This window comes from Salmo salar, chromosome ssa25 (assembly GCF_905237065.1).
Source record: "Salmo salar chromosome ssa25, Ssal_v3.1, whole genome shotgun sequence".
Classification (NCBI taxonomy): domain Eukaryota; kingdom Metazoa; phylum Chordata; class Actinopteri; order Salmoniformes; family Salmonidae; genus Salmo; species Salmo salar.
Window position 1 is genome coordinate 22844538 of NC_059466.1, and position 27887 is coordinate 22872424.

The 27887-nt window shown below is 43.9% G+C and overlaps 1 protein-coding gene across 3 annotated transcripts; it reads right to left on the bottom strand.

The window, feature by feature from the left end:
- Nucleotides 1-140: 140 nt before the first annotated feature.
- Nucleotides 141-27887, bottom strand: LOC106586420 (sterol 26-hydroxylase, mitochondrial). 3 transcript variants are annotated; one of them, XM_045707420.1, is made up of 10 exons: nt 27836-27887; nt 25553-25640; nt 12522-12712; nt 8337-8536; nt 6988-7185; nt 3973-4136; nt 3423-3589; nt 3011-3092; nt 2465-2677; nt 141-1576 (listed from the first exon to the last, which is right to left on the bottom strand). In XM_045707420.1, the coding sequence occupies exons 3-10, from the start codon at nt 12578-12580 to the stop codon at nt 1454-1456; spliced, it is 1206 nt and encodes a 401-aa protein (XP_045563376.1). In that variant the 5' UTR covers nt 12581-12712; nt 25553-25640; nt 27836-27887; the 3' UTR covers nt 141-1453. The 3 variants fall into 3 exon arrangements, with proteins under 3 accessions (XP_045563376.1, XP_045563377.1, XP_014029129.2); XM_045707421.1 differs by lacking the exon at nt 27836-27887 and adding an exon at nt 27637-27807; XM_014173654.2 differs by lacking the exons at nt 25553-25640; nt 27836-27887 and adding an exon at nt 18933-19341.

Below are 27887 nucleotides of genomic sequence, written 5' to 3' on the forward strand. Positions count from 1 at the left end.
TGCACTAGGGGATAGGGTGCCATTTGGGACTTTGCCAGCTTTCATCCGGCAAAGTCCAAACTGTCTTATCAATCATTGTAATACTAGAGAATGTCCTCAAAAGGAATCTCTGTGAAAAGTACACCAATACATCACAAAACTGTCTAAAAGGCAATTTTATTGTGTTACATTCATTTAGAACGTCTTCAGTACTGAATCAACAGCATAACTTTGTAGGTAATTATACATCTATAATATTAAGTGCATTGTCATATTACATAAAATACATTTTAAAATCATATAACTTTTAAAAAGAACATACAAATTAAACAGTGTTTACTAGCAACAAATAACACATAGCCTCACCTAGAGCAAGACAGTTGTTAAATTAAACAAAACCTATCTACAGAAATAAATGTTAAAATAATGAGAACACACTGTCAACAACAGGGTCTTACTGTGGTCTTGCTGTCTTGTGGTCATGATGTTACACAAAATCTGTCCATGAAAATAAGCACACAAAGTAAGGAATGTTTGTATGGAGGCCAATCAGTGTCTAATTTGGTCATCAAAATGTTTTATTGCTAATTGATGCTTATTTGATTAAATATATGTTTCTTGATGCTTAGGTTGTTACAAATGCACTGATATAAGTGCATTTGGCATTTCGGGCTACTTTGAGTTGTGCCTGTGTCATAGAGATAGATAGAGGACTCATCATGGATATATGCTTTGGCATATATTATACGCTTTAGCATGGACATTGCCTTTGAGGGCTTCCACCATTTTAAAGTAGTCAATTGGGTGTGAATTCATATGAGTTGGGAGTCCATGCTCTGTCGCAGCCGGCCGCGACCGGGAGACTCATGGAGTGGCGCACAATTGGCCCAGTGTCGTCCGGGTTAGGGGAGGGTTTGGCCGGCAGGGATGTCCTTGTCCCATCGCGCACCAGCGACTCCTGTGGCGGGCCGGGCGCAGTGCACGCTGACAAGGTAGCCAGGTGTACGGTGTTTCCTCCGACACATTGGTGCGGCTGGCTTCCGGATTAAGTGGGCATTGTGTCAACAAGCAGTGCAACTTGGTTGGGTTGTGTTTCGGAGGACGCACGGCTCTCGACCTTCGCCTCTCCCGAGTCCGTACGGGTGTTGCAGCGATGAGACAAGACTGTAAATACCAATTAGATACCACGAAATTGGGGAGAAAAAGGGGTAAAAAAATTAACAAAAAAATATATATAATAGCACAGATACAAAGATGAGTCTTCTATCTATCTCTTTGGCCTGTTGTTTACACACATATCTGCCCTTTCATTGGCTAGAATGCCCTCACCTGATCTGGTTTCCTCCTTCATCTTTGAGGACATATATTTCCATTGGCACAGCGGTCACTTGTCTATCTTGTCAATATAATATACAATCTTTGATACTAATGTGGTTCATAGTGACATTCCTTCCACTGCCATTGGTTCCTCTTGCTACTGGACTGTCCTATTAATAAACTGTAGGTTGATTGGGGTAGCAGGGACAAGAAGGGTTCTTGTGATTGGCTTAACTGTGGCTCCGGCAGGATCTGCACGTATTTCATAGTGTTTTATCAACTGGGAGGACAGAGAGAGGAAAACACGTTGACATTAGTATGTTATTGTCCTAGTCTGAGAGAATATCAGCTATCCACGTGTTCAATGGAAAGATATATACTGTACATAATAGATAAAAGGAACAAAAACAAAAACTCATGAATTGCACAATAACCTAGAAATATGAACTCTCCTAATTGGGAAATTAATGACAATGTTTTATCACAATGTGTCGTGACAGTTGAAACATTTACAGTAAATAGATCATGAGAAAGTCCTTGTTTTATCCTATTATTGAACTGTGTCTCTGAATCAATAAAACATATGAGAACACTATACAGGATCTTAAAGGCTGGAGGTTTGAACTCCTTCCTTCCAACAATCCAAGTTAAGTTAATGATTACATATTCTTTGCCGACAGACAGATTCATGGTATCACCATGTATCCAGATGGGATGAATCAGACCAAAGGTGAAGGTCTGGTGTGCCATGTTTTCCTTCCAATGCCAAAGCTAACAGTGGAACACCACAACAAGTTGAACCAGATTCTACAAGACTGTTACTACAGACTACAGCAACACTAACTAACTTAATCAATGTCCTGGTTTTGGGGCTAAACAGTTGGTTAAACTTACTGTAGCTTTAACCTCTCAACCCTCTAGAGTCACTGTCAAATGAAATATGAAAATTGGTGTTGGAAATGTATTACAGACAGAGGATGCTGTATTGACCCCTGACCATTACCAGATGCAGAAAATCTAGCTTTGTAACAAGTGGTCAGCATCCCTAGCTACTATTACAGTCCTACATAACAACAGAAGAATGCTGTTTGATGAAGGGTAGCTACTGCAGGGGTAGCTGATGCTATAACAGTACTATACAACTACAGAACAGGCCTGGAAGTCTTACCCTTGAGAGGATGAGGTACATCTCCAGCTCGGCCACCCTCCGGCCCAGGCAGGCCCGGACCCCAAAACCGAAGGGCACTGAGCCGAAGGGGTGCTGGTTCTTCTTATCTTCCCCCCGGCCCCCACGGAGCCAGCGCTCTGGCAGGAAGGCATGGGGCTCCGGGAACACTGTCTGGTCATAGGACACGGCATAGTGACACAGGTGGAACAGGGTCTGGAACAGAGAGATGGAAAGAAAGGAGGAGAGAGAAGGGATGGAGGGAGAGAAGAGAAGAGAGGAGAACAGTCAAACATAGCCGCTCTCTAACTCTGATTAGTGGTATACTGTATAATTGTTTGGTATGAGAGATATTGACAAACCAAAACTCTACCCTGGATTTCAACTAAATAAAATATTGAATGGTGAAAGTGCATGTATATCTCTGGATAAAACTGAATAGACAAGTGTGATCGGGATCTCCTCTACATACAGGATGAAAAGAAAAGTAATTAAATTCCCCAATAGCAACCATTTCCAACAGTACAAGATGACAAAAGTAAAACTCACATTTTTGGGGAAGAGGTGGTCCCCCACAACTATCTCATTTTCCACATTGATGCGGGCATTTCCTGGTACTACTGGGTACATCCTGAGGAGGGAGAATACAAGAAAGTCACTAGGAGTAGAGAGTGTAGTGGAGTTAGTTTCGACTGCAGAGTAAAATGCTAAAATATAGCGCTATGTGGTACATCTTCGAGAGAGAAAGGGATTGACTAATTTGACTAATTAACAAGAAATAAATCATTAAAAAAACTACACATAAGCACATTGGCGTATAATGAATTTAACAACTCATTATAATTCATTATGAAGACCTCATTATGAATATAATAACTTTAATAACCCATTATTCATTTTATTAATTAGTGAATTTACTGAAAATGACCTGAGTGGGGATGACAGATGACTAATAACATACCGTAGTGTCTCCCTGACAACTGTCTTAAGCCAGGGCATTCTGGCAATGTCATCACTGGTAGGCACCTTGTCCCCCGGGCAGACACTGATCACTTCCTGGTACAGCTTCTCCTGGATCTCTGGCTCCAGGGCCATGTGGTACAGAGACCACGAGATGGTGTTGGACGTCTGGAGGATACAAAAACAATTACAATAAGAATAGGTTGTGAGCTAATAATATTGCACGGATACTGTTATGCTGTTGTTGTAACTGTACATGACAAAGTTAGCTAATGTGGTTATGTTGCAAACGTTCATTCAGCAAATCACAATCTAAAGTGGCTGAAATTAAGAAAAAAATGCCCCCCACCAGGCCATCACCTCTTTCCCCACCTGTTTCCACCCTACTGTGAAACAGCTCCTCACTGGTATTTTCACACACACACACACACACACACACACACACACACACACACACACACACACACACACACACACACACACACACACACACACACACACACACACACACACACACACACACAGACACACAGACACACACACACACACACCGTGTCGACCCCAGCCAGCAGTAGCTCAGTGATGGAGCCCAGTATCTCAGTGACAGACATCTGTTCGCTGACAAGGAGGTGTGTGAGGTACTCTCCCTGCACCGGCTGGCCCAGGCGCACCCTCTCCTGGATCTCCTCCATCTTCTGACGCACCTGCTCCTCTGCTGCATGGGGAGAGAGCAGAGGTCAGAGGATATAGCAACCAGCACAAAGACAATATAGATGCTTAGGGTGAATCTCAAGTCTTTTCTCAATTCCTTGTGTAGCAGATAGGGATCTGTGAAACTCAAATTCAGCCTGAAGTGTCCCACTTGCTCTGCAGAATAGCTTGCTTTTCGGTGGCACAACTGGGTAAGACGCTTCAGGAGGGCAGTTACAGGTGTTTGCAAGTGAGAGGTCCTGTGTTTAAGCCTCAGTATGAGCTGAATCAGGAGAAAGTAGGACTGGCTAAGCAAGCAGCGTGACATCCTTTACACTTGCATCCTCTATCCTTGCCTTCTTCTCAAACAAGAGCGAGAAGGGCATTGGATGTTCTTCTCCCCACTCACTTCCCTCTGATGTTCTGAGGAGGAGGCAAGGAGAGGAAGCGAATAACCGAGGAAAGACTTCACCCTCGCTATGGACCTGAGTCATGATGGGATGTTATTTTTGCTCATGTAGGATATCTGCCACTAGATGGCGATATACTACAATGTAATATGACTTAGCCTGTCAAAGCACCCTGAGCTCAACCCAACAAGCCAAGGATTGTCAGAGTGAACTTTGCTTATTGGGGCAAGTTTCTTGCCAGGAGCAGTGCACCTGTTTGATTTGCTTAGAGCTGAAACACAGCCATTGAACTTTTGAAACCTCTGCTGAAACTAAAGGAGACAGTATTGTAGGGTATGTGAGGGCACTCACTCCTTTTACATGAGAAATCAAATCAAATGTTATGTTACATGCTTTGTAAACACGGTGTAGATTAACGGTGAAATGCTTACTTACTGGTCCTTTTTCAACAGCACAGAGTTAAAGATTAAAAACAAATGTAAACAGTGACACAAGGAATAAATACACAGTGAATAACAATAACGAGTAAAAATTAACATGGCTATATACAGGGAGTACCAGTACCGAGTCGATGTGCAGGGGTAGCTATGTACATTTAGGTAGGGTTAAACTTACTAGGCAACAGGATAGCCAATAGACAGTAGCAGCAGCGGGAAGCCATTTAATTAGCTATTTAGCAGTCTTGTTTAGCAGTCTGGTGGCTTTGGGGTATAATGCTGTTCAGGGTCCTGTTGGTTCCAAAGTCAGTGCACTGGTATCGCTTGCTGTGCGGTAGATAGGAGAACAGAATATGGCTTGGTTGGCTGGAGTCATTGACCATTTTCTAGGCCTCTCTCTGACACCGCCTGGTATAAAGGTCCTGGATGGCTGGGAGCTTGGCCCCAGTGATGTCACCACCCTCTGTAGCACCTTACGGTCGGGTGCCTTGCAGTTGCCGTACCAAACGGTGAGGCAGCCAGTCAAGATGCTCTCAATGGTGCAGCTGTAGGACTTTCAGAAGATCACTACAGCCCTGTCGATGTGGATGGGGGCGTGCTCGCCCCTCCATTGCCTGTAGTCCACGATAAGCTCCTTTGTCTTGCTGACATTGAGGAAGAGGTTGTTGTCCTGGCACCACATTGCCAGGTCTCTGACCTCCTCCCTATAGGCTGCCTCATCGTTGTCAGTGATCAGTCCTACCACCATTGTGTCATCAGAACACTTGATAATGGTGTTGGAGTCGTGCGCAGCCACGCAGTCATGGGTGAAAATGGAGTACAGAGGGGGACTAAGCACACACCCCTGAGGGGCCTATTTAAAGGTCTTACTCACATCGGCTACAGAGAGCAAGATCACACAGTCATCTGAACCATGCTCTTATGCATGGTTCAGTGTTGCTTGCCATGAAGTGAACATAGAAGGCATGTAGCATATCTGGTAGGCTCGCATCGCTGGACAGCTTGTGGCTGGGTTTCCCTTTGTAATCCGTGATAGTTTGCAAGCCCCGCTACAGGCATAGTAGGATTCGATCTTAGTCCTGTATTGATGTTTTTCCTGTTTGATGGCTTGTCGGAGGTGTTCGCGGGATTTCTTATAAGCATCCAGATTAGTGTCCCGCTCCTTGAAAGCGGCAGCTCTAGTCTTTAGCTTAGTGCGGATGTTGCCTGTAATCCATGGCTTCTGTTTGAAGTATGTACGCACGGTCACTGTGGGGATGATGTTGTTGATGAACTTATTAATGAAGCCGGTGACTGATGTGGTAAACACCTCAATGTTATTGGATAAATCCCATAAAATATTCCAGTTTGTGCTAGCGAAACAGTCCTGTAGCTTAGCATCCGCTTCATTGAACCTCTTCTTCCGTATTGAGCATGTCACTAGTACTTCCTGTTTGAGTTTTTGCTTGTAAGTAGGAAGCAGGAGGATAGAGTTATGGTCTGATTTGCCAAAGGGAGAGCGAGGGAAGGTATTGTGTGCATTTCTATGTGTGGAGTAAAGGTCATCTAGAGTATTGTCACCTATAGTTGCAAAGGTGACATGCTGGTAAAATGACGTAAAGCAGATTTTAGTTTCCCTGCATTAAATTCACTGGCCACGAGAAACACTGCCTCTGAATGTGCATTTTCTTCTTTGATTATGGCCATTTACAGCTGGTTGAGAGCGGTCTTAGTGCCAACATCGGAAAGTGTGCTGATGATGTAATATAACATCAACAACATTAACACATTGTACCATTTGCATGTTTCACATGCGAAACAAGTGAGTGCCCTCCAAATATACCCTACATCCCACCCCTCACTTGCTTGCATGTAGTAGAGGTTACTTAAGTTCATGGCTATGTGATGATGTGTTATGTTGTGAAGTTTTACTGTAACTTTTTTAACTATTTTCTATATGCGATGGAGCATGTGATGCAAAACTAATATCTGCGCAATTGTGAAACATAGCATGATTCATTCTGGAAATAATGGCTTCTGGATCACTCACCAACTTTGAAGAGGTGATCCCAGACAGCCACAAAATGTTTCCAGAAGGGGAGGTATGGCCAGGTGGACTTGGGGAAGAGAACGATGATGGGGGAGAGGCGAAACATCTCTCCTACTGAAACAATGAACTTCTGGGTCTCTTCAGGAACCTCCTCATTCAGACAGCCCATACGGGTCTCAAACAGCACAGAACAGATCCCTGAGGACAGAGACAAACAACGGTAGCAGTTTATTTAATTGTATATAGATTAGATAGATCTATACTTTATTGATATCCAAAGGCATCAAATTCAATGCCGGTAGAGAAATAAGCAGCTATTAACTTAGAAAGTGCATGGTAAAATGGTAATTACACAGTTATAACCTATGAATTACTTGTTTGTTTCTTTAGGACCATGTCATGAGTATGATGACATTATGTGAGGTTAAAGGGTACATTACAGCATCAGGATGGCAGTTTACAGAGTGTATGACGATGATTATGTCACATCATACAATCGCGATATGCGAGCAAAGACCATAGTTCGTATCGAGTACAGGGGTGTCAAACTCATTCCATGGAGGGCCTTGTGTCTGGGATTTTTGGGTTTTCCTTTCAATTAATTCCTAGACAACCAGGTGAGGGAAGTTCTTCACTAATTAATTACCTTAATTCATCAATCAAGTACAAGGGAGGAGAAAAAGCCCACAGACACTCTGCCCTCCGTGGAATGAGTTTGACTCGTGATCTAGAACATCCAGATAGACATTTTTCATCTCTACTGCCCTTGACCAAATGAATACGATGTCCTTCAAAATTATAATAAGAACTGCCTACCTAACAAGGTAGTAAAACGATCAGCTACTCAGTATCTACTCAACTACCAAGGCTAAAGATCACTATGCAATTACTTCAAGGTCATCACTTTCTAACAGATATAGCCGTCCACAACCCTCACAATGCACCTTGTTCTTTCACATTCACACGTTTCTCCCAATTCACAGAAAACCGATACCAAAGACACAGAAACACGTGCACCTGTGCCAGAACGTAGCGTCAAAATGACATAATTATAAGATCATGATGAGGACAGCTTTTTATACTTCATGAAGCAGATATCAGTTCCTCGATTGTTCTAAGATTTTCCTTTCTAATGACTAGACCAGGGGTATTCAAATCTTACCCTACGAGGTCTGGACTATTTCTGGCTCTGTTCAACCGTATAATTAATTGCACCCCCTTGGTGTCCTAGGTCCCTGATTAGAACGGAATCATTTTTAAAAAGCAGTAGAATTGGCTTAGAGGTCCAGATTTTAATCTGATGGGGACTAGAAAATTATTACAGACAGTCATTTCCTCTGTTAATTAACCTTCAAAGGCGAACTTGTAGAGTTCTCCAGCCAGGTCGTTCACCATGACCCCTTCTCCCTTGGTCTCCCTGAGCCATGCCACCTTGTCTATGAAGTCTGTAACCACGTCATTGATGGCGTTGGTGTAGGCTGAGACATGCTTGGGCTTCAGCATCCGCGGGTTCAGGATACTCCTGATCCGCTGCCACTGAGCACCCATCCTGTAGTATAGACACAAACAGAATCATGCTTTAACATGGAGAAGAGATGTATTGTATAGTAATTTGAAACAAAGAAGCACTGTTTCAGAGAGAACATGCAAAACACCCATAGGTAGGCAGACCCTCTGATGTGTGCTGTTTTCCATTTTAACTGAGCTCCATTTCCATTTAATCTAACATTTCTACCTTAGACAACTTGTTATGTACAGAGGTAGGATCTTAATTTGATCACTCTTTTGTTGCCTAGAATTTTCCACACCACAGGAAATGCAGATGAGCTTTGTGATTTAGATAAATTCACTGAAAACAAACACTTTACGCCACTTTACCTGTTATTTCAACTTGTTGTGACAACTTGTGACAGAGTGATGTACCACTGACATATTGTTGTGTGCAAAAAGTGACACAATCGATTTGTGCTGGATGTGTCAATGGGTTCGTACATGCATAATCTATGACCAGAATAACTATTTTACCTCATTTAGCCACAAAATCCCTAGTTTGAAAGCAACTGTTTTTCTGAAAGCAGTGCTGCGCCTTTTTCCTGAAATGTGGTCCCACGTGGGCCAGCCCCTAGCGATTTGAGTTCTAGCCAATGAGCCTTAGCCCTTCGGCATTTGAGTGACAACTAGCAAGATGCACACACAGCAGAGCGGGAGAGAGAGCAATGACATGGTGCGCATATCTGAAAATATGTGACGTAGTACGCTATTTTTCAGGGACCCCTTTTGGCTTGTGAACGCTACTTTCAGAACTACTGGCTAAAAAGTATTCAGAAGTACCAGAAAATCTCTTTAACCAATCCCCCAGATGCACCACAATCCTTTGCTACTACAACACTGGTTCAAGCACGACATGATGGATCATGCTGAGGTTTTATGTCCTAGGTTTTGTGTTTCATGTACAGTCTGGCTCATCTAGGCTCTGTATGCAGCCCATGGTTCAAGTGTTTGTGCTTGTCAAATTCTTGCGCATTCTCTTGTGCATGTTCCTACTACAACACTGATATTTCACTGTGGTGTTGGGACAAGCAACACAGGAATAACTACATACCAGTGGAGTGACATTCATACTCCACAAGACTTGCAACCAGAAGACTCTTCCCAGTCCCAATAACCAAAACGAATTCAAGACAACACACAGTAATGTATAGAGCCATGATAACATTAAACTCCTTGCAATCTCAAATCACTCAAGCAAGCAGCCAAAGCAGCAAAATTTGCTTTAAAAAACAAGTAAAACAGCACATCACAGCACAGCGCCTCTGACCTAAATAGCTTGTAGCATCTCCCTCCTGAGAATATCTGGTATTTGGGCTGAAGTTCAAGATAAGGTGTGCCCTTAGCATTAGGATATTAGAGCCTGCTCAGAGAAAGTAATTGTAAGCAAAGCCTCAGTAGAGTAAGGATTTCAGTCATGCTCCGTATGATATGATAGTCTGCTCAGCTCACTGACAAGCTAATGTCTTGAGAATCTCTCAGGTTGTTTAAAGAACATTGGTGAAGTGACATTAGAATTTCAGGTCCTGCCTCAGTAAATCAAAGTATTATTGATGTATGATTGTTAGGCTTAAGGGTATGAAGTGTGTATTCTTATTTTAAATGTAGGTAAGTAGTTCTGTCCTTGAGTTGTTACCTACAGTGCACTTGGAAAGTATTCAGACCCCTTGACTTTTTCCACATTTTGTTACGATACAGCCTTATTCTAAAATGTTTTAAATCGTTTTTTTCCCCCCTCACCAATCTACACATAACACCCCATAATGACAAAGCGAAAACAAGATTTTAGGAACTTTAGCAAATGTATTGAAAATAAAAAACTGCAAAATACATTTATATACAATTGAAGTCGGAAGTTAACATAAACCTTAGCCAAAAACATTTTTCACAATTCCTGACATTTAATCCTAGTAAAAATCAGTTAGGATCACCACTTTATTTTAAGAATGTGAAATGTCAGAATAATAGCAGAGAGAATTATATATTTCAGCTATTCCCAGTGGGTCAGAAGTTTACATACACTCAATTAGTATTTGGTAGTATTGCCATTAAATTGTTTAACTTGAGTCAAACATTTCGGTTAGCCTTCCACAAGCTTCCCGCAATAAGTTGGGTGAATTTTGGCCCACTCCTCCTGACAGAGCTGGTGAGGCTGAGTCAGGTTTGTAGGCCTCCTTCCTCGCACATGCTATTTCAGTTCTGCCCACAAATGTTCTATGGGATTGAGGTCAGGGCTTTGTGATGGCCACTCCAATACCTTGACTTTGTTGTCCTTAAGCCATTTTGCCACAACTTTGGAAGTATGCTTGGGGTCAATGTCGATTTGGAAGACCCATTTGCGACCGAGCTCTAACTTCCTGACTGATGTCTTGAGATGTTGCTTCAATAGAGCCACATAATTTTCCTGCCTCATGATGCCATCTATTTTGTGAAGTGCACCAGTCCGTCCTGCACCAAAGCACCCCCACAACATGATGCTGCCACCCCCGCGCTTCACGGTTGGGATGGTGTTCTTCGGCTTGCAAGCCTCCCCCTTTTTCCTCCAAACATAATGATGGTCATTATGGCCAAACAGTTCTATTTTTGTTTCATCAGACCAGAGGACATTTCTCCAAAAAGTATGATCTTTGTCCCCATGTGCAGTTGCAAACCGTAGTCTGGCTTTTTAATGGTGGTTTTGGAGAAGTGGCTTCTTCCTTGCTGTGCGGCCTTTCAGGTTATGTCGATATAGGACTCGCTTTACTGTGGATATGGATACTTTTGTACCTGTTTCCTCCAGCATTTTCACAAGGTCCTTTGCTGTTGTTCTGGGATTGATTTGCACTTTTCACACCAAAGTACGTTTATCTCTAGGAGACAAAACGCGTCTCCTTCCTGAGCGGTATGACGGCTGCGTGGTCCCATGGTGTTTATACTTGCGTACTATTGTTTGTACAGATGAACGTGGTACCTTCAGGCATTTGGAAATTGCTCCCAAGGATGAACCGGACTTGTGGAGGTCTACAATTTTTTTTCTGAGGTCTGGGCTGATTTCTTTTGATTTTCCCATGATGTCAAGCAAAGAGGCACTGAGTTTGAAGGTAGACCTTGAAATACATCCACAGGTACACCTCAAATTGACTCAAATAATGTAAATTAGCCTATCAGAAGCTTCTACAGCCATGACATCATTTTCTGGAATTTTCCAAGTTGTTTAAAGGCACAGTCAAATTAGTGTATCTAAACTTCTGACCCACTGGAATTGTGATGCAGTGAATTATAAGTGAAATAATCTGTCTGTCAACAATTGTTGGAAAAATTACTTGTGTCATGCACTAAGTAGATGTCCTAACCGACTTGCCAAAACTATAGTTTGTTAATAAGACATTTGTGGAGTGGTTGAAAAACGAGTTCTAATGACTCCAACCTAAGTGTATGAAAACTTCTGACTTCACTGTAAATGTAGGAAAGCACGTATAAAAAAAGATGTAGTTCTGTCCTTGTCTATTCATGTTATGTATTATGTAATGTTTTATGTTTTGTTTGGACTCCAGGAAGAGTATCTGAAGCTTTATGGGATCGTAATAAAATACTAAAATGCTAAATACTAAATATCCTGTCTGTGCAATGACAGTAGCCTGATCCTAGATTGTACTGTATAGCCAGCTCCTACACTCTTAAAACAAAGAGTTCCAAAATGGTTCTTCTGCAGTCCCCATGGGAAAACACTTTTTGGTTCCAGGTAGAACCTCTGTGGAAAGGGTTCTACATGGAAGCCAAAAGGTTTCTACCTGAAACCAAAAGCATTCTACATGGAACCAAAAAGGGTTCTTCAAAGGATTCTCCTATTGGGACAGCCAAATAACTTTTTGGTTCTAGATAGCACCTTTTTTTCTAAGAGTGTATGGCCCTTGTCATGACCATTGTAGTTGGCACGGCCGCACAAACAGATCTGGGATCAGACTACAATGAAAGGGCCTGGGACTGGGTTTCCACTGTCTACTCACTCTGTGAGGGGCCCATAGGCGTGGTTCCTCAGCTCGCGGTAACTCCTCCAGTGGGGCATGTCCGTGCGGGTGGGATGGCGGCCCTCCTGTCTCAACACCTGCTCAATCAGCTCAGCACTGGCCACGTTCACTATCACCAAGGGCCCGTAATTTGACTTCCACAGAGGGCCATAGATCTTGCTGTGTTCAATCTGGGGGAGGGGGGAGAAGAGCATAATTGCAGCGTGATGCCTACAGTAAATGCAAAACAATTTTATGGAATGGTTTTGATAAATGAGTGCATGCATGGCACATCTGGCTCTTCTGGAAAGTACAGCAAGACATAATAGTCCTGGGGCTCCATGCAAGATCTCACCTCATGGAGTTGCAATGACCGTGAGAACGGTGAGGAATCAGCCCAGAACTACACGGGAGGATCTTGTCAATGATCTCAAGACAGCTGGGACCATAGTCACCAAGAAAACAATTGGTAACACCCTACTACGTGAAGGACTGAAATCCTGCAGCGCCCGCAAGGTCCCCCTGCTCAAGAAAGCACATATACATGCCCGTCTGAAATTTGCCAATGAACATCTGAATGATTCAGAGGACAACTCGGTGAAGGTGTTGTGGTCAGATGAGACCAAAATGGAGCTTTTGGCATCAGCTCAACTCGCCATGTTTGGAGGAGGTGGAATGCTGCCAATGACCCCAAGAACACCATCCCCACCGTCAAACATGGAGGTGGAAACATTATGCTTTGGGGGTGTTTTTCTGCTAAGGGGACAGGACAACTTCACCTTATCAAAGGGACGATGGACGGGGCCATGTACCGTCAAATCTTGGGTGAGAACCTTCTTCCCTCAGCCAGGGCATTGAAAATGGGTCGTGGATGGGTATTCCAGCATGACAATGACCCAAAACACACGGCCAAGGCAACAAAGGAGTGGCTCAAGAAGAAGCACATTAAGGTCCTGGAGTGGCCTAGTCAGTCTCCAGACCTTAATCCCATAGAAAATCTGTGGAGGGAGCTGAAGGTTCGAGTTGCCAAACGTCAGCCTCGAAACCTTAATGACTTGGAGAAGATCTGCAAAGAGGAGTGGGACAAAATCCCTCCTGAGATGTGTGCAAACCTGGTGGCCAATAAGGGTTTTGCCACCAAGTACTAAGTCATGTTTTGCAGAGGGGTCAAATACTTATTTCCCTCATTAAAATGCAAATAAATTTATAACATTTTTGACATGCGTTTTTCTGGATTTTTTTGTTGTTATTCTGTCTCTCACTGTTCAAATAAGCCTACCATTAAAATTATAGACTGATAATTTCTTTGTCAGTGGGCAAACATACAAAATCAGCAGGGGATCAAATACTTTTTTCCCCTTACTGTACATACATACATTTTTCAGGAATCCCATGCATGGCTTTCTACAGTGTGGCAGGAATAATGTGATACAGTGCCTTCAGAAAGTATTCACACCCTTTGACTTTTTCCGCATTTTGTTATGTTACAGCCTGAATTTAAAAATGATTAAATTGAGATGTTGTGTCACTGGCCTACACACTATACCCAATAATGTCAAAGTGGAATTATGTTTTTAGAATTATTTTCAAATGAATTAAAAATGAAAAGCTGAAATGTCTTGAGTCAATAACTATTCAACCCCTTTGTTATGGCAAGGCTAAATAAGTTCAGGTGTCACGTTCTGACCAGTAAAAGGGGTTATTTGTTATTATAGTTTGGTCAGGGTGTGGCAGGGGGTGTTTGTTTTGTGTGTTTCGGGGTTTTTGGTTTATGTTCTAGGTTATCTATTTCTATGTTTTTATCTAGCCTTTCTATTTCTATGTTAGTTTTGTCAATGACCTCCAATTAGAAGCAGCTGGTTGTTGTTGTCTCTAATTGGAGGCCATATTTAGTTGTGTTTGTTTTCACTTGTGTTTGTAGGTGGTTGTTTCCTGTATAGTCTGTGCACCTTACGGGACTGTTTTCGTCGTTTGTTTTGTTTAAGTGTTTTTTCCTTCAATAAAAAAGAAGATGATAAATATACCCGCTGCATTTTGGTCCACTCCTTACGACGAACGTTACAGAACCACCCACCAAAGAAGGACCAAGCAGCGGAGGAAGGAGCAGCAGGAGAGCTACTTGGAGTCGTGGACATGGGAGGAAATATTGGATGGAAAGGGACCCTGGAGGTAGGCTGGGGAGTACCGGCGACCAAAGGAGGAACTGGAGGCAGCTAAGGCAGAACGACGGAGGTATGAGGAGGCAGCCCCCAAAAGTTTTTTGGGGGGGGCACACGGGTAGTTTGGCTGGGCCAAGGGTTAGCCCTGAGCCAACTCCCCGTGCTTATTATGGAAAGCGTTTGGCGTGGAGAGCACCGTGCTATGCGGAAGTGAGCACGGTCTCGCCCATCTGCACGCACAGTCCGGAGTGGTCGATACCAGCCCCCCGCAAGTGCCATGCTAGAGTGGGCATCCAGCCAGGAAGGAGTATGCCTGCTCAGCACATCTGGCCACCAGTGCGTCTCCTAGGCCCAGGCTACCCTGCGCCTGCTCTACGCACGGCAGCCATCATTCCTCAGCACAGCCCAGTTCACCAGCACTCCGCCCGTGCCGGGCTACAGTAACAACTCAGCCAGGACGGGTTGTGCAGGCTGTGCGCTTCAGACCTCCAGTGCGTCTTCAAGACCCAGTGTATCCTGTTCCTGCTCCTCGCACTAGCCCTGTGATGCGTGTTACTGTTCTGGCGCCTCCAAAGCCAGCCCCACGCATCAGGCCTCTAGCGCGCCTGCCCAGTCCAGTACATCCTGTTCCTGCTCCTCGCACTAGCCCTGTGGTGTGGGTTACTCGTCTGGCGCCTCCTAAGCCAGCCCCACGCATCAGGCCTTCAGTACGCAGTCCCAGTCCAGAGCTTCCGGCGACAGTTCCTCGTCCAGAGCTTCCGGCGACAGTTCCCCGTCCAGAGCTTCCGGCAACAGTTCCCCGTCCAGTGCTTCCAGCGATGTCCAACAGTCCGGAACCGACAGAGATGGCCTACAGTCCGGAACCGACTGAGACGGCCCACAGTCCGGAACCCGCGGAGACGGCCCACAGTCCGGAGCCCGCAGAAACGGTGCACAGTCCGCAGCCCGCAGAGACGGCCCACAGTCCGGAGCCCGCAGAGACGGCCCACCGTCCGGAGCCCGCAGAGACGGCCCACCGTCCGGAGCCCGCAGAGACGGCCCTCAGTCCGGAGCCTGCAGAGACGCTCCTCGGCCCGAGGTCTCCAGCGACGCACCTCGGCCCGAGGTCTCCAGCGACGCACCTCGGCCCGAGGTCTCCAGCGACGCACCTCCGCCCGAGGTCTCCAGCGACGCACCTCCGCCCGAGGTCTCCAGCGACGCACCTCAGCCCGAGGTCTCCAGCGACGCACTTCAGCCCGAGGTCTCCAGCGACGCATCTTAGCCCAGAGCCTTCAGCAGTGGTCTACAGCCCTGAGCTTTACATTTACATTTTAGTCATTTAGCAGACGCTCTTATCCAGAGTGACTTACAGTAGTGAATGCATACATTTCATAAAAAGAAATCTCCGTACTGGTCCCCCGTGGGAAACGAACCCACAACCCTGGCGTTGCAAACATGCTCTACCAACTGAGCCACATGGGATCAGTACGGATCAGCCTTCAGCGGGGGTGGGCAGGTTAGAATGGGGACTAAGGCCGGAGCCAGAGCCACCTCCGTAGTTGGAGGATTGGGGGGGGGTGTAGCACGGGAGCTGTTGTTGACGGTGGCCACCCTCCCTTCCCTCCCTTTAAGTTGGGGTTAATTTTTGTGGGGTTTTTGTTTTGAGGTGCATTCAGGGTCTGCACCTTTGGGGGGGGGGGTGGGTACTGTCACGTCCTGACCAGTAAAAGGGGTTATTTGTTATTGTAGTTTGGTCAGGGCGTGGCAGGGGGTGTTTGTTTTGTGTGTTTTGGGGTTTTTGGTTTATGTTCTAGGTTATCTATTTCTATGTGTTTATCTAGCCTTTCTATTTCTATGTTAGTTTTGTCAATGACCTCCAATTAGAGGAAGCTGGTTGTTGTTGTCTCTAATTGGAGGCCATATTTAGTTGTGTTTGTTTTCACTTGTGTTTGTAGGTGGTTGTTTCCTGTATAGTCTGTGCACCTTACGGGACTGTTTTCGTCATTTGTTTTGTTTAAGTGTTTTTTCCTTCAATAAAAAAGAAGATGATAAATATACCCGCTGCATTTTGGTCCACTCCTTACGACGAACGTTACATCAGGAGTAAAAATGTGCTTAACAAGTCACATAATAAGTTGCATTGACTATGTTTAACATGAAATTTTGAATGACTACCTTATGACTAACTTAAATTTAAAAAAGCAGACATTGAATATCCCTTTGAGCAAGGTGAAGTTATTAATTACACTTTGGATGTTGCATCAATACACCCAGTCACTAGAAAGATAATGGCGTCCTTCCTAACTCAGTTGCTGGAGAGGAAGGAAACCGCTTAGGAATTTCACAATGAGGCCAATGGTGACTTTAAAACAATTTCAGGCTGTGATAGGAGAAAACTGAGGATGGATCAACAACATTGTAGTTACTCCACAATACTAACCTAAATGACAGAGTGAAAAGGAGGAAGCCTGTACAGAATAAAAATATTCCAAAACATACATTCTGTTTGCAACAAGGCACAAAGTAAAACTGCAAAGGATGTAGCAAAGAAATTTGCTTAATGTCCAGAATACAAAGCTTTATGTTTGGGGCAAATCCAACACAACACATCACTGAGTACCACTCTTTGTATTTTAAATCATGGTGATGGCCTCATCATGTTATGAGTAGGCTTGTCATCGGCAAGGACTATTACGTTTTTTTAGGATAAAAATAAATGGAATAGAGCGAAGCACAGGCAAAATCCTATAGGAAAACTTGGTTCAGTCTGCTTTCCAATAGACACTGGGAGCCAAATTCACCTTTCAGCAGGACACTAACCTAAAACACAAGGCCAAATATACACTGGAGTTGCTTACCAAGACAACATTGAAAGTGGCATAGTTAGAGTTGAAAATGGCAAGACTTGAAAATGGCTGTCTAGCAATGATCAACAAACAATTTAAAAGAGCTTGAAGAATTTCTTTTTTCTTGTGAAAATATTGTACAATCCAGGTGTGCAAAGCTCTTAGAGATTTACCCAGAAAACGCACAGCTGTAATCGCTGCCAAAGATGATTTACTTATGTAAATTAGATATTTATATATTTCATTTCCATTAAATTTGCAAATATGTATTTAAAAAAAAAATTCTCCCTTATGGGGTATTGTGTGTAGATGGCCTTAATTTAATCCTTAATCTAATTTAATCCTTAATCTTAATCTTCAAGCATGTCAAATTGATATATACATGTGAAATCTCATTAAATATTGCAATTAAGGATCTTCAGAAATCAGTGATTTGGATAACAATTTGGGCATATTCTTTGAACAATTTTGTGAATAATTTAACATCTTTATACAGTATATCTGGCACATCCATCTTATTTGGCTGTGTATTCTATATCAATCACCGTGAACATTTATGATTTTATTGGGCATTATACAATTATATTTCATACATTTATGGTCATGGGAAATTGATCCAATAAGACTCCATTAAATTGTTTGGAGGCCATATTAGAAAAAGGCTTCTCGGGGATTAATGCATGAATCCTGTGGTGTATCTACAAATATTTTTAAAACCCTATTCTAGCTGTGCGGGTGCAATTTGGTGCTTCTATCACTAAAGTTACAATCCATAAACGTAGCTCTCCCACTACATGGAATTCTATGGCAAAAAAAATGTATGCACAATATGGGCTATTTTTAAACAATAATTGTAGGTGGTGCTTTCAAAGTTGTTTTTATTATATATAATTTGAAAGGTAATTTCATGACCGTTCAGAACCACTTGTCAAACAAGTGTAAAATGTATCAGTTTTTTTTTTTTAACCAATTTATACGGGTACATCTGATATGTACCCTAGAGGTCAAAGGTCAAAGTCTATTGACCTGGACATTGCAAAAATATGCCTAATGGATAGCTGTGAATCTAAGCTTTTCAATTATATACGATTAAACTATACATGACAAATAACTTGTTGTATACTGACGTTGTTTGCCAATAGATAAAATACCTATTGGAAAATGTAAAGGGATGGAGGGAGGGAGGAATGGATGAAAGCCATCAAACAAAGCTGCCATTGCTACACTGCTATCATACATTTTCTAACTCTATGGACAAAGAGCTTCAAGAAAATCACTATGAAACATCGTCACACCACCCCAAATCAACCTGACCGAACCCCTGGCACACGGACTAGGAGATTAGACATAATAATACGCAACCAGTGTGGTATAACACTCGCGGCTAGGTTTCGCAATGCACTGTAATAACACTCTACAGCACTTACTTGCATTTGATGTGTTGTCTGAAAATACCCTTTCCCGAAAAGCCAATATAAAGATCTCAGAAAACTAGGCCCATCCAAATCATCTATAGTTTTCTGTTTATTGTTATCCCTCACGATAGTGGTAGTGGTAGAGGCATCGCGCCGCCTGTCACTAATGTAGGTTAACGTCGGTGTCACTCTTTTAATCCCGTTCCTATTCTCCTGTGTACAAACACGCAGTCCGATCTGTAATAAAGATCTGCTAAACATGTTGACGCATAAACTGTCCTTCCGACTGCTGGAAAGTGTAGTCTGTTATTCTTATCCGTACGACTCAGCGTTCTCCTGCCTATTATAATGGCCACTTGTTTTTATCTACTGAGTGAGAGCGCAGCCAGCCATCCAACTGCCACTGTTGTCCTAATTTTTCAGAACGCTAGTGAACTTTGATACCGTTTATTGTCGGCTATCCATGTGAACTCCCCTTTACTGCCAGAGGATACCTTTCCCTATAGTCCAAGGTTACAGTCAGTGGCTAGAGCTCTATAAATCATCAAAGGGGCTTCAGTTTTTTTTTAGATACCCCTACCAGAGGTAGAACAAAGCACAATCATGTTTTTTTCACATCTCTAATGTCTCCCATCTATGAAATGGATGATTGTGAAAAAAATATTTAACTGCAAAAGTGGTTAAATTGATAGATACTGTGACACCTCACACCCTCCAACCATGAGACACAAAGAGACACATAAACTCATATAACCCAATATATGAAGCTCTGATATTTCTAACATTTGTAATACAAGTAGTCAATACAAAAAACAAACAGTGTTAGGGTATCTTAATGCATCTTGGAAATATAGACCTGTAAACACAGAGATACAATAGGTTGAAATATCTACCATGAACAGGCTATTGTTGTAAGAATGTGTGTCTTTACACGGTATGCTGTAATTTGTGTACAATTTTTAAAAAACTATTACGCATTCCTGCGCCTGTCTCCTGAATAATTTATACCAGCGTGACAACGTGTTTTAATCACCTTTGGCAGCAATTACAGATGTGAGTTTTCCGGGTAAATCTCTAAGAGTTTTGCACACCTGGATTCTACAACATTTGCACATTGTTCTTAAAAATTCTTCAAGCTCTTTCAAGTTGGTTGTTGATAATTGTTCAACAGCCATTTTCAAGTCTTGGCATACAGTTGAAGTTGGAAGTTTACATTTTAGTCATTTAGCAGACGCTCTTATCCAGAGCAACTTACAGTAGTGAATGCATACATTTCATATATATATATTTTTTTTTTTCTGTGCTGGCCCCCCATGGGAATCAAACCCACAACCCTGGCGTTGCAAACACCATGCTCTACCAACTGAGCTACAGGGAAGGCCACTTTATACACTTTAGCCAAATGCATTTAAACTCAGTTTTTCACAATTCCTGACATTTAATCCTAGTAAAAATTCCATGTCTTATTTCAGTTAGGATCACCATTTTATTTTAAAAATGTGAAATGTCAGAATAATAGTGGAAAGAATGCTTTATTTCACCTTTTACAGTTGAAGTCGGAATTTTACAGACACTTAGGTTGGAGTCATTAAAACTAATTTTTCAACCACTCCACATATTTCTTGTTAACAAACTATAGTTTTGGCAAGTCGATTAGGAAATCTACTTTGTGCATGACACAAGTAATTTTTCCAACAATTGTTTACAGACAGATTATTTCACTTATAATTTACTGTATCACAATTCCAGTGGGTCAGAAGTTTACATATGCTAAGTTGACTGTGCCTTTAAACAGCTTGGAAAATTCCAGAAAACGATGTCATGGTTTAGAAGCTTCTGATAGGCTAATTGACATCATATGAGTCAATTGGAGGTGTACCTGTGGATGTACTTCAAGGCCTACCTTCAAACTCAGTGCCTCTTTGCCTGACATCATGGGAAAACCAAAAGAAATCAGCCAAGACCTCAGGGAAAAAAATTGTACGACTCCACAATTCTGGTTCATCCTTGGGAGCAATTTCCAAATGCCTGAAGGTACCACGTTCATCTGTACAAACAATAGTACGCAAGTATAAACACCATGGGACCACGCAGCCGTCATACCGCTCAGGAAGGAGACGCGTTCTGTCTCCTAGAGATAAATGTACTTTGGTGCGAAAAGTGCAAATCAATCCCAGAACAACAGCAAAGGACCTTGTGAAGATGCTGGAGGAAACAGGTACAAAAGTATCTCTATCCACAGTAAAAAGAGTCCTATATCGACATAACTTGAAACACCGCACAGCAAGGAAGAAGCCACTGCTCCAAAACTGCCATAAAAATAGCCAGACTACGCTTTGCAACTACACATGGGGACAAAGATCGTACTTTTTGGAGAACTTTCCTCTGGTCTGATGAAACAAAAATAGAACTGTTTGACCATAATGACCATCGTTATGTTTGGAGGAAAAAGGGGGAGGCTTGCAAGCCAAAGAACACCATCCCAACCATGAAGCACAGGGGTACAGCATCATGTTGTCGGGGTGCTTTGGTGTGGGACTGCTGCACTACACAAAAGAGATGGCGTCATGGGGAAGGAAAATTACGTGGATATATTGAAGCAACATCTCAAGACATCAGTCAGGAAGTTAAAGCTTGGTCGCAAATGGGTCTTCCAAACGGACATTGACCCCAAGCATACTTCCAAAGTTGTGCAAAAAATCCACTATGAATGGCAAAGAGGGGTCCGGATGCGCCAGCACGGGAGCATCGGTAGACCGAGTCTTCAGACATCCAAAAGCTCTGTCCGCCACCGCTGACCACCGCAAACGCACCGGCCCCCTCTTCAACAGTGAAGTAATGGGAGCCGCCACCTGCCCAAAACCCCGGATAAACCTCCGGTAGTAATTGGCAAACCCTAAAAACCGCTGCACCTCCTTTACCGTGGTCGGAGTCGACCAATTACGCACGGCCGAAATGCGGTCACACTCCATCACCACCCCAGATGTGGAAATGCGATACCCCAGAAAAGAGACGGCTTGTTTGGAGAACACAAATTTCTCGGCCTTGACATACAGGTCATGCTCCAACAGTCGCCCAAGCACCTTACGCACTAGAGACACATGCGCGGCGCGTGTGGCGGAGTAGATCAGAATGTCATCGATGTACACCACCACACCCTGCCCGTGCAGGTCCCGGAGAATCTCATCTACAAAGGATTGGAAAATGGCTGGAGCATTCTCCAACCCATACGGCATGACGAGGTACTCATAATGGCAAGATGTGGTACTAAACGCGGTCTTCCACTCATCTCCATCTCGGATACGCACCAAATTATATGCGCTCCTGAGATCCAGTTTTGTGAAGAAGCGTGCTCCGTGAAATGACTCCACCGCCGTGGTGATGAGAGGTAGCGGGTAACTGAATCCCACTGTGATGAAATTTAGACCTCTATAGTCAATGCACGGATGCAAACCTTCCTCCTTCTTCTTCACAAAAAAGAAGCTCGAGGAGACGGGTGACGTGGATGGCCGAATGTATCCCTGCCTCAGTGACGTATGTCTCCATAGCCACCGTCTCCTCCTGTGACAGGGGATACACGTGACTCCTGGGAAGTGCAGCGTTAACCTGGAGGTTTATCGCTCAATCTCCTCGTCGACGAGGTGGTAATTGAGTCGCCTTCGTTTTACTGAAGGCGATAGCCAAATCGGCATATTCTGAGGGAATGCGCACAGTGGAGACTTGGTCTGGACTCTACACCGTAGTCGCACCGATGGAAACTCCCACACATCTACCCGAGCACTCCTCTGACCTCCCCTTAAGAGCCCTCTGTCTTCACAACATTTTAGGATTGTGATAAGCTAACCAGGGAACCCCCAGCACCACCGGAAACGCAGGGGAATCAATGAGGAAGAGGCTAATCTGCTCCTCATGACCCCCCTGCGTTACCATGACCAGTGGAACTGTGGCCTCCCTGACCAGCCCTGACCCAAGTGGTCGACTATCTAAGGCGTGCACGGGGAAGAGTTGGTCCAACTGAACCAAAGGAATCCCTAACTTAGTCGTGAACCCACGGTCCATAAAACTCCCAGCTGCGCCTGAATCGACTAGCGCCTTATGCTGGGAATGAGGGGAAAACTTGGGAAAAGAAACCAACACATACATATGGCCGACAGGGAGCTCTGGGTGAGCCTGGTGCTGACTCACCTGAGGTGTCCAAGTAGTGCTCTGCCTGCCCTCTCGACTCCCAGACGAGCTCCTCCAGCTCCGACCACAGCTGGTGCAGGAGGAGACTCCTCCTCCAGTCGTCCTAGCAGCAGCACCCCCTAGCTCCATGGGCGTCAGAGCGGGAGTGCTGGGAGATGGAACGAACAGGGCCCGATCAGGACGCCCGCGAGCAGCCAGCAGGTTGTCCAATCTGATGGACATGTCGATGAGTTGGTCCAGAGTTAGGGTGGTGTCCCGACAAGCCAGCTCCCTGCGGACGTCCTCTCTAAGGCTACACCTATAATGGTCCATCAGGGCCCTGTCATTCCACCCCGCGCCAGCGGCCAGGGTCCGGAACTCCAGTGCGAAGTCCTGCTCGCTTCTCGTCTCCTGCATTAGATGGAATAGCCGTTCACCTGCTGCTCTGCCCTCCGGTGGATGGTCGAACACAGCCTGGAAGCGACGGGTGAACTCTGGGTAATGGTCCCTTGTTGAATCCGGACCCTCTCAGACCACGTTGGCCCATTCCAGGGCTTTACCCATAAGACAGGAGACGAGGACGTTGACGCTCTCCTCTCCCGAGGGAGACGGGTGGACGGTCCCCAGGTAAAGCTCCAACTGGAGCAGGAACACCTTACACCCGGCAGCCGTTCCATCGTATTCCCTCGGGAGCGCAAGCCTAATCCCGCTGGGGCTGGGCGCCGTCGGAGATGGTGGTGGTGCAGGTTGGAGAGCAGCGGAAGGTGGGGTAGGGAGAGCGCTCCTCTCCCATCTCTCCATTCTCGCCAACACTTGATCCATGGTGGTCCCCAGACGATGTAGGATGGCGGTATGTTGAGCAACACGCTCCTCCATTGTTGGGTGGGGCGCGTCTGCTCCTGATGACTCCATAATATTCGGGTGCGGGATTCTGTCAGTACTCACTAGGAGTGGTTGGGTGAAGTCAGGCGCAGGAGACCAAATATGCAATAGTAGAGCGTTTTATTTCCATAGTCCAAACCACCATGAACAGGCATGAATAAGGAAAACCCAACCAGACAAAAATGTCCACCCCAAAAGGGCCGGAACGCAGTCCAGAATAAAACGCCAGTCCACAATAGAAAAAGAGAAATACGTAACCCCCAAACCCACGACAGGTAACACGAAACAATCCCGCACAAAACTCAACCTAGAACAGCAAGACTTGTCACGTCCTGACCAGTATTTAGGTATTATTTGTATTGTAGTTTGGTCAGGACGTGGCAGAGGGTATTTGTTCTGGTTGGTTCGGGGTGGTTGGTTGTGTTTAGGGTGTGTGATTTGTTAGTTCTGGGTGTAGGGTATGTTCTAGGTTGTATTTTCTACGTTCTGTCTAGTTGAGTTTTTCTATGTTTAGGTTTGGGTGTAGACTCTCAATTGGAGGCAGGTGTTTCTATTTTCCTCTGATTGAGAGTCCTATATATAGGTATGTGTTTGGGTTTGTTAATTGTGGGTAGTTGTATTTCGCACTGCTGTAAGTATTAGCCTGTGAAACTGTCGGTCTGTCGTTCTTTGTTTTCTTGTTTTTCTGTGTTCACATTTATTTAATAAAATATAATGATGAACATGCAACCCGCTGCGCCTTGGTCCTCTCTACCCAATGACAACCGTTATAAGACTAAATAACCCACTAATGAACTCAACTCAAAACAGGTGCAACACAAGACAGACAAAACCAAACGAAAAAGGAAAAGGGGATCGGTGGCAGCGAGTAGGACGGCGACGATGGCCGCCGAGCCACGCACGAACAGGGAGAGGAGCCACCTTCGGTAGAAGTCGTGACAGAAAAGCATACCTGAGGTAAAAGATATCAAACAGTGATGACAGGCTTTGACATGACTGTCACAGCCACACGTTCACTGGTTAGGTAGGACACAATATATATTTTAGATAGGAGAAACAGTAGTGATACATACTCTCAATCTGAAGTGATATTAGTCCATAAATACAGAGCACAAGTACAACCCTTTTTATATAAACCTTTTAAGGTAGTAAGAAAATAAGCACTCACTTAATATTTCAATAAACCACCAGCTAGCAAATCACCTGCTAGCAATAGCGAGAGTGACATTGTAGTGCAGTTACCAATGGTGCTAGTAAGCTCATCATTAACATGGCTAGCTAAGCCAGAAAAACTTGGTTAACTTGCCGAAATATGTCTTAAATACATTAACGGCAAAATAAATATATACATAGTCACATTCGTTATTACGCGAGGTTGATGGAAACTCAACATTTTCACATGTGCACTTGCCTGCTCATGTCGCTTGTTTGTGTCTTAGTTAGGTTAACTATCTTTCAAGCCATTGTAGGAGAACCATTCTTAGTAATGTTCTTAGTTAGGTTCTTACTTAGGAGAACCATTCTTTATTATATTCTTAGTTAGGTTATTAGTTAGGAGAAACATTCTTAATTATAGGTTACTATACCTTTCATGCCATAGTAGGAGAAGCGTTCACAGAACTCATTCACCACTATAAAGGAGATGCTGACAGGGTAGTTGGTCCCACATAGTTTCTGAGAAGAAAGGAGAAAGAGAGACAGAGGGACAGAGGTAGGGGAGAAGGGAGAGAGAAAGAGAGTGAGAGAGAAATGCAGAGAGAGTATTTGATCCCCTGCTGATTTTGTACGTTTGCCCAGTGACAAAGAAATGATCGGTCTATAATTTTAACAGTGAGAGACAGAATAACAACAAAAAATCCAGAAAAACGCATGTCAAAAATGTTATAAATTGATTTGCATTTTAATGAGGGAAATAAGTATTTGACCCACTCTCAATCAGAAAGATTTCTGGCTCCCAGGTGTCTTTTATACAGGTAACGAGCTGAGATTAGGAGCACACTCTTAAAGGGAATGCTCCTAATCTCAGTTTGTTATGTGTATAAAAGACACCTGTCCACAGAAGCAATCAATCAGATTCCAAACTCTCCACCATGGCCAAGACCAAAGAGCTCCTCAAGGATGTCAGGGACAAGATTGTAGACCTACACAAGGCTGGAATGGGCTACAAGACGATCGTCAAGCAGCTTGGTGAGAAGGTGACAACAGTTGATGCGATTATTCGCAAATGGAAAAAACACAAAAGAACTGTCAATCTTCCTCCGCCTTGGGCTCCATACAAGATCTCACCTCGTGGAGTTGCAATGATCATGAGAACGGTGAGGAATCAGCCCAGAACTACACAGGAGGATCTTGTCAATGATCTCAAGGCAGCTGGGACCATAGTCACCAAGAAAACAATTGGTAACACACTACGCCGTGAAGGACTGAAATCCTGCAGCACCCGCAAGGTCCCCCTGCTCAAGAAAGCACATATACATACCCGTCTGAAGTTTGCCAATGAACATCTGAATGATTCAGAGGACAACTGGGTGAAAGTGTTGTGGTCAGATGAGACCAAAATGGAGCTCTTTGGCATCAACTCAACTCGTCGTGTTTGGAGGAGGAGGAATGCTGCTTATGACCCCAAGAACACCATCCCCTCCGTCAAACATGGAGGTGGGAACATTATGCTTTGGGGGTGTTTAACTGCTAAGGGGACAGGACAACTTCAAATCTTTGGTGAGAACCTCCTTCCCTCAGCCAGGGCATTGAAAATGGGTCGTGGGTGGGTATTCCAGCATGACAATGACCCAAAACACACGGCCAAGGCAACAAAGGAGTGGCTCAAGAAGAAGCACATTAAGGTCCTGGAGTGGCCTAGCCAGTCTCCAGACCTTAATCCCATAGAAAATCTGTGGAGGGAGCTAAAGGTTCGAGTTGCCAAACATCAGCCTCGAAACCTTAATGACTTGGAGAAGATCTGCAAAGAGGAGTGGGACAAAATCCCTCCTGAGATGTGTGCAAACCTGGTGGCCAACTACGAGAAACGTCTGACCTCTGTGATTGCCAACAAGGGTTTTGCCACCAAGTGCTAAGTCATGTTTTGCAAAGGGGTCAAATACTTAATTCCCTCAATAAAATGCAAATCAAATTAGAAGATCTTTGACATGCGTTTTTCTAGATTTTGTTGTTGTTATTCTGTCTCTCACTGTTCAAATAAACCTACCAGTAAAATTATAGACTGATAATTTCTTTGTCACTGGGCAAACGTACAAAATCAGCAGGGGATCAAATACTTTTTTCCCTCACTGTACACAGAGACTGTATGCACAGTTTTCTGGAGTAGCCAATATCCATTCTAACTACAATCAGTTAAATAATACAATTATGACATTATCCATTCATGATACAAAGAAATGACAAGTACTACTAAGGTCTGAAGAAGAAGAAATTAAAGTTGATGTCACGCCCTGGCCATAGAGAGGTTTTTTGTTCTCTTTTGGTTAGGCCAGGGTGTGACTAGGGTGGGCATTCTATGTGCTTTTTTCTATGTTTTTGTATTTCTTTGTTTTGGCCTGGTATGGCTCTCAATCAGGGACAGCTGTACATCGTTGTCGCTGATTGGGAGCCATACTTTTGCTTCTTAAGTTCAAGTGTTTCGTATTATTAAAACTTCAATATGAACACTCACCACGCTGCATCTTGGTCCCCTCTGTCAGACGATCGTTACAGTTGAAATGTTGCTCAACTAAGAAACCCATATAACTAAGATGCCACTTTCCAAGAATCATCCAATCGATATCCATTGTGCCTGTTCAAGGCACTTTCCAAAGACAGGACCATGGATATAGTGCAATGAAACTTGAAAGTAGAGAAATATCAAAAATTACCGGTGATTTGCTTGTCTTTCCATTTTCATGAATTTTCAACTCATGTTTTGTG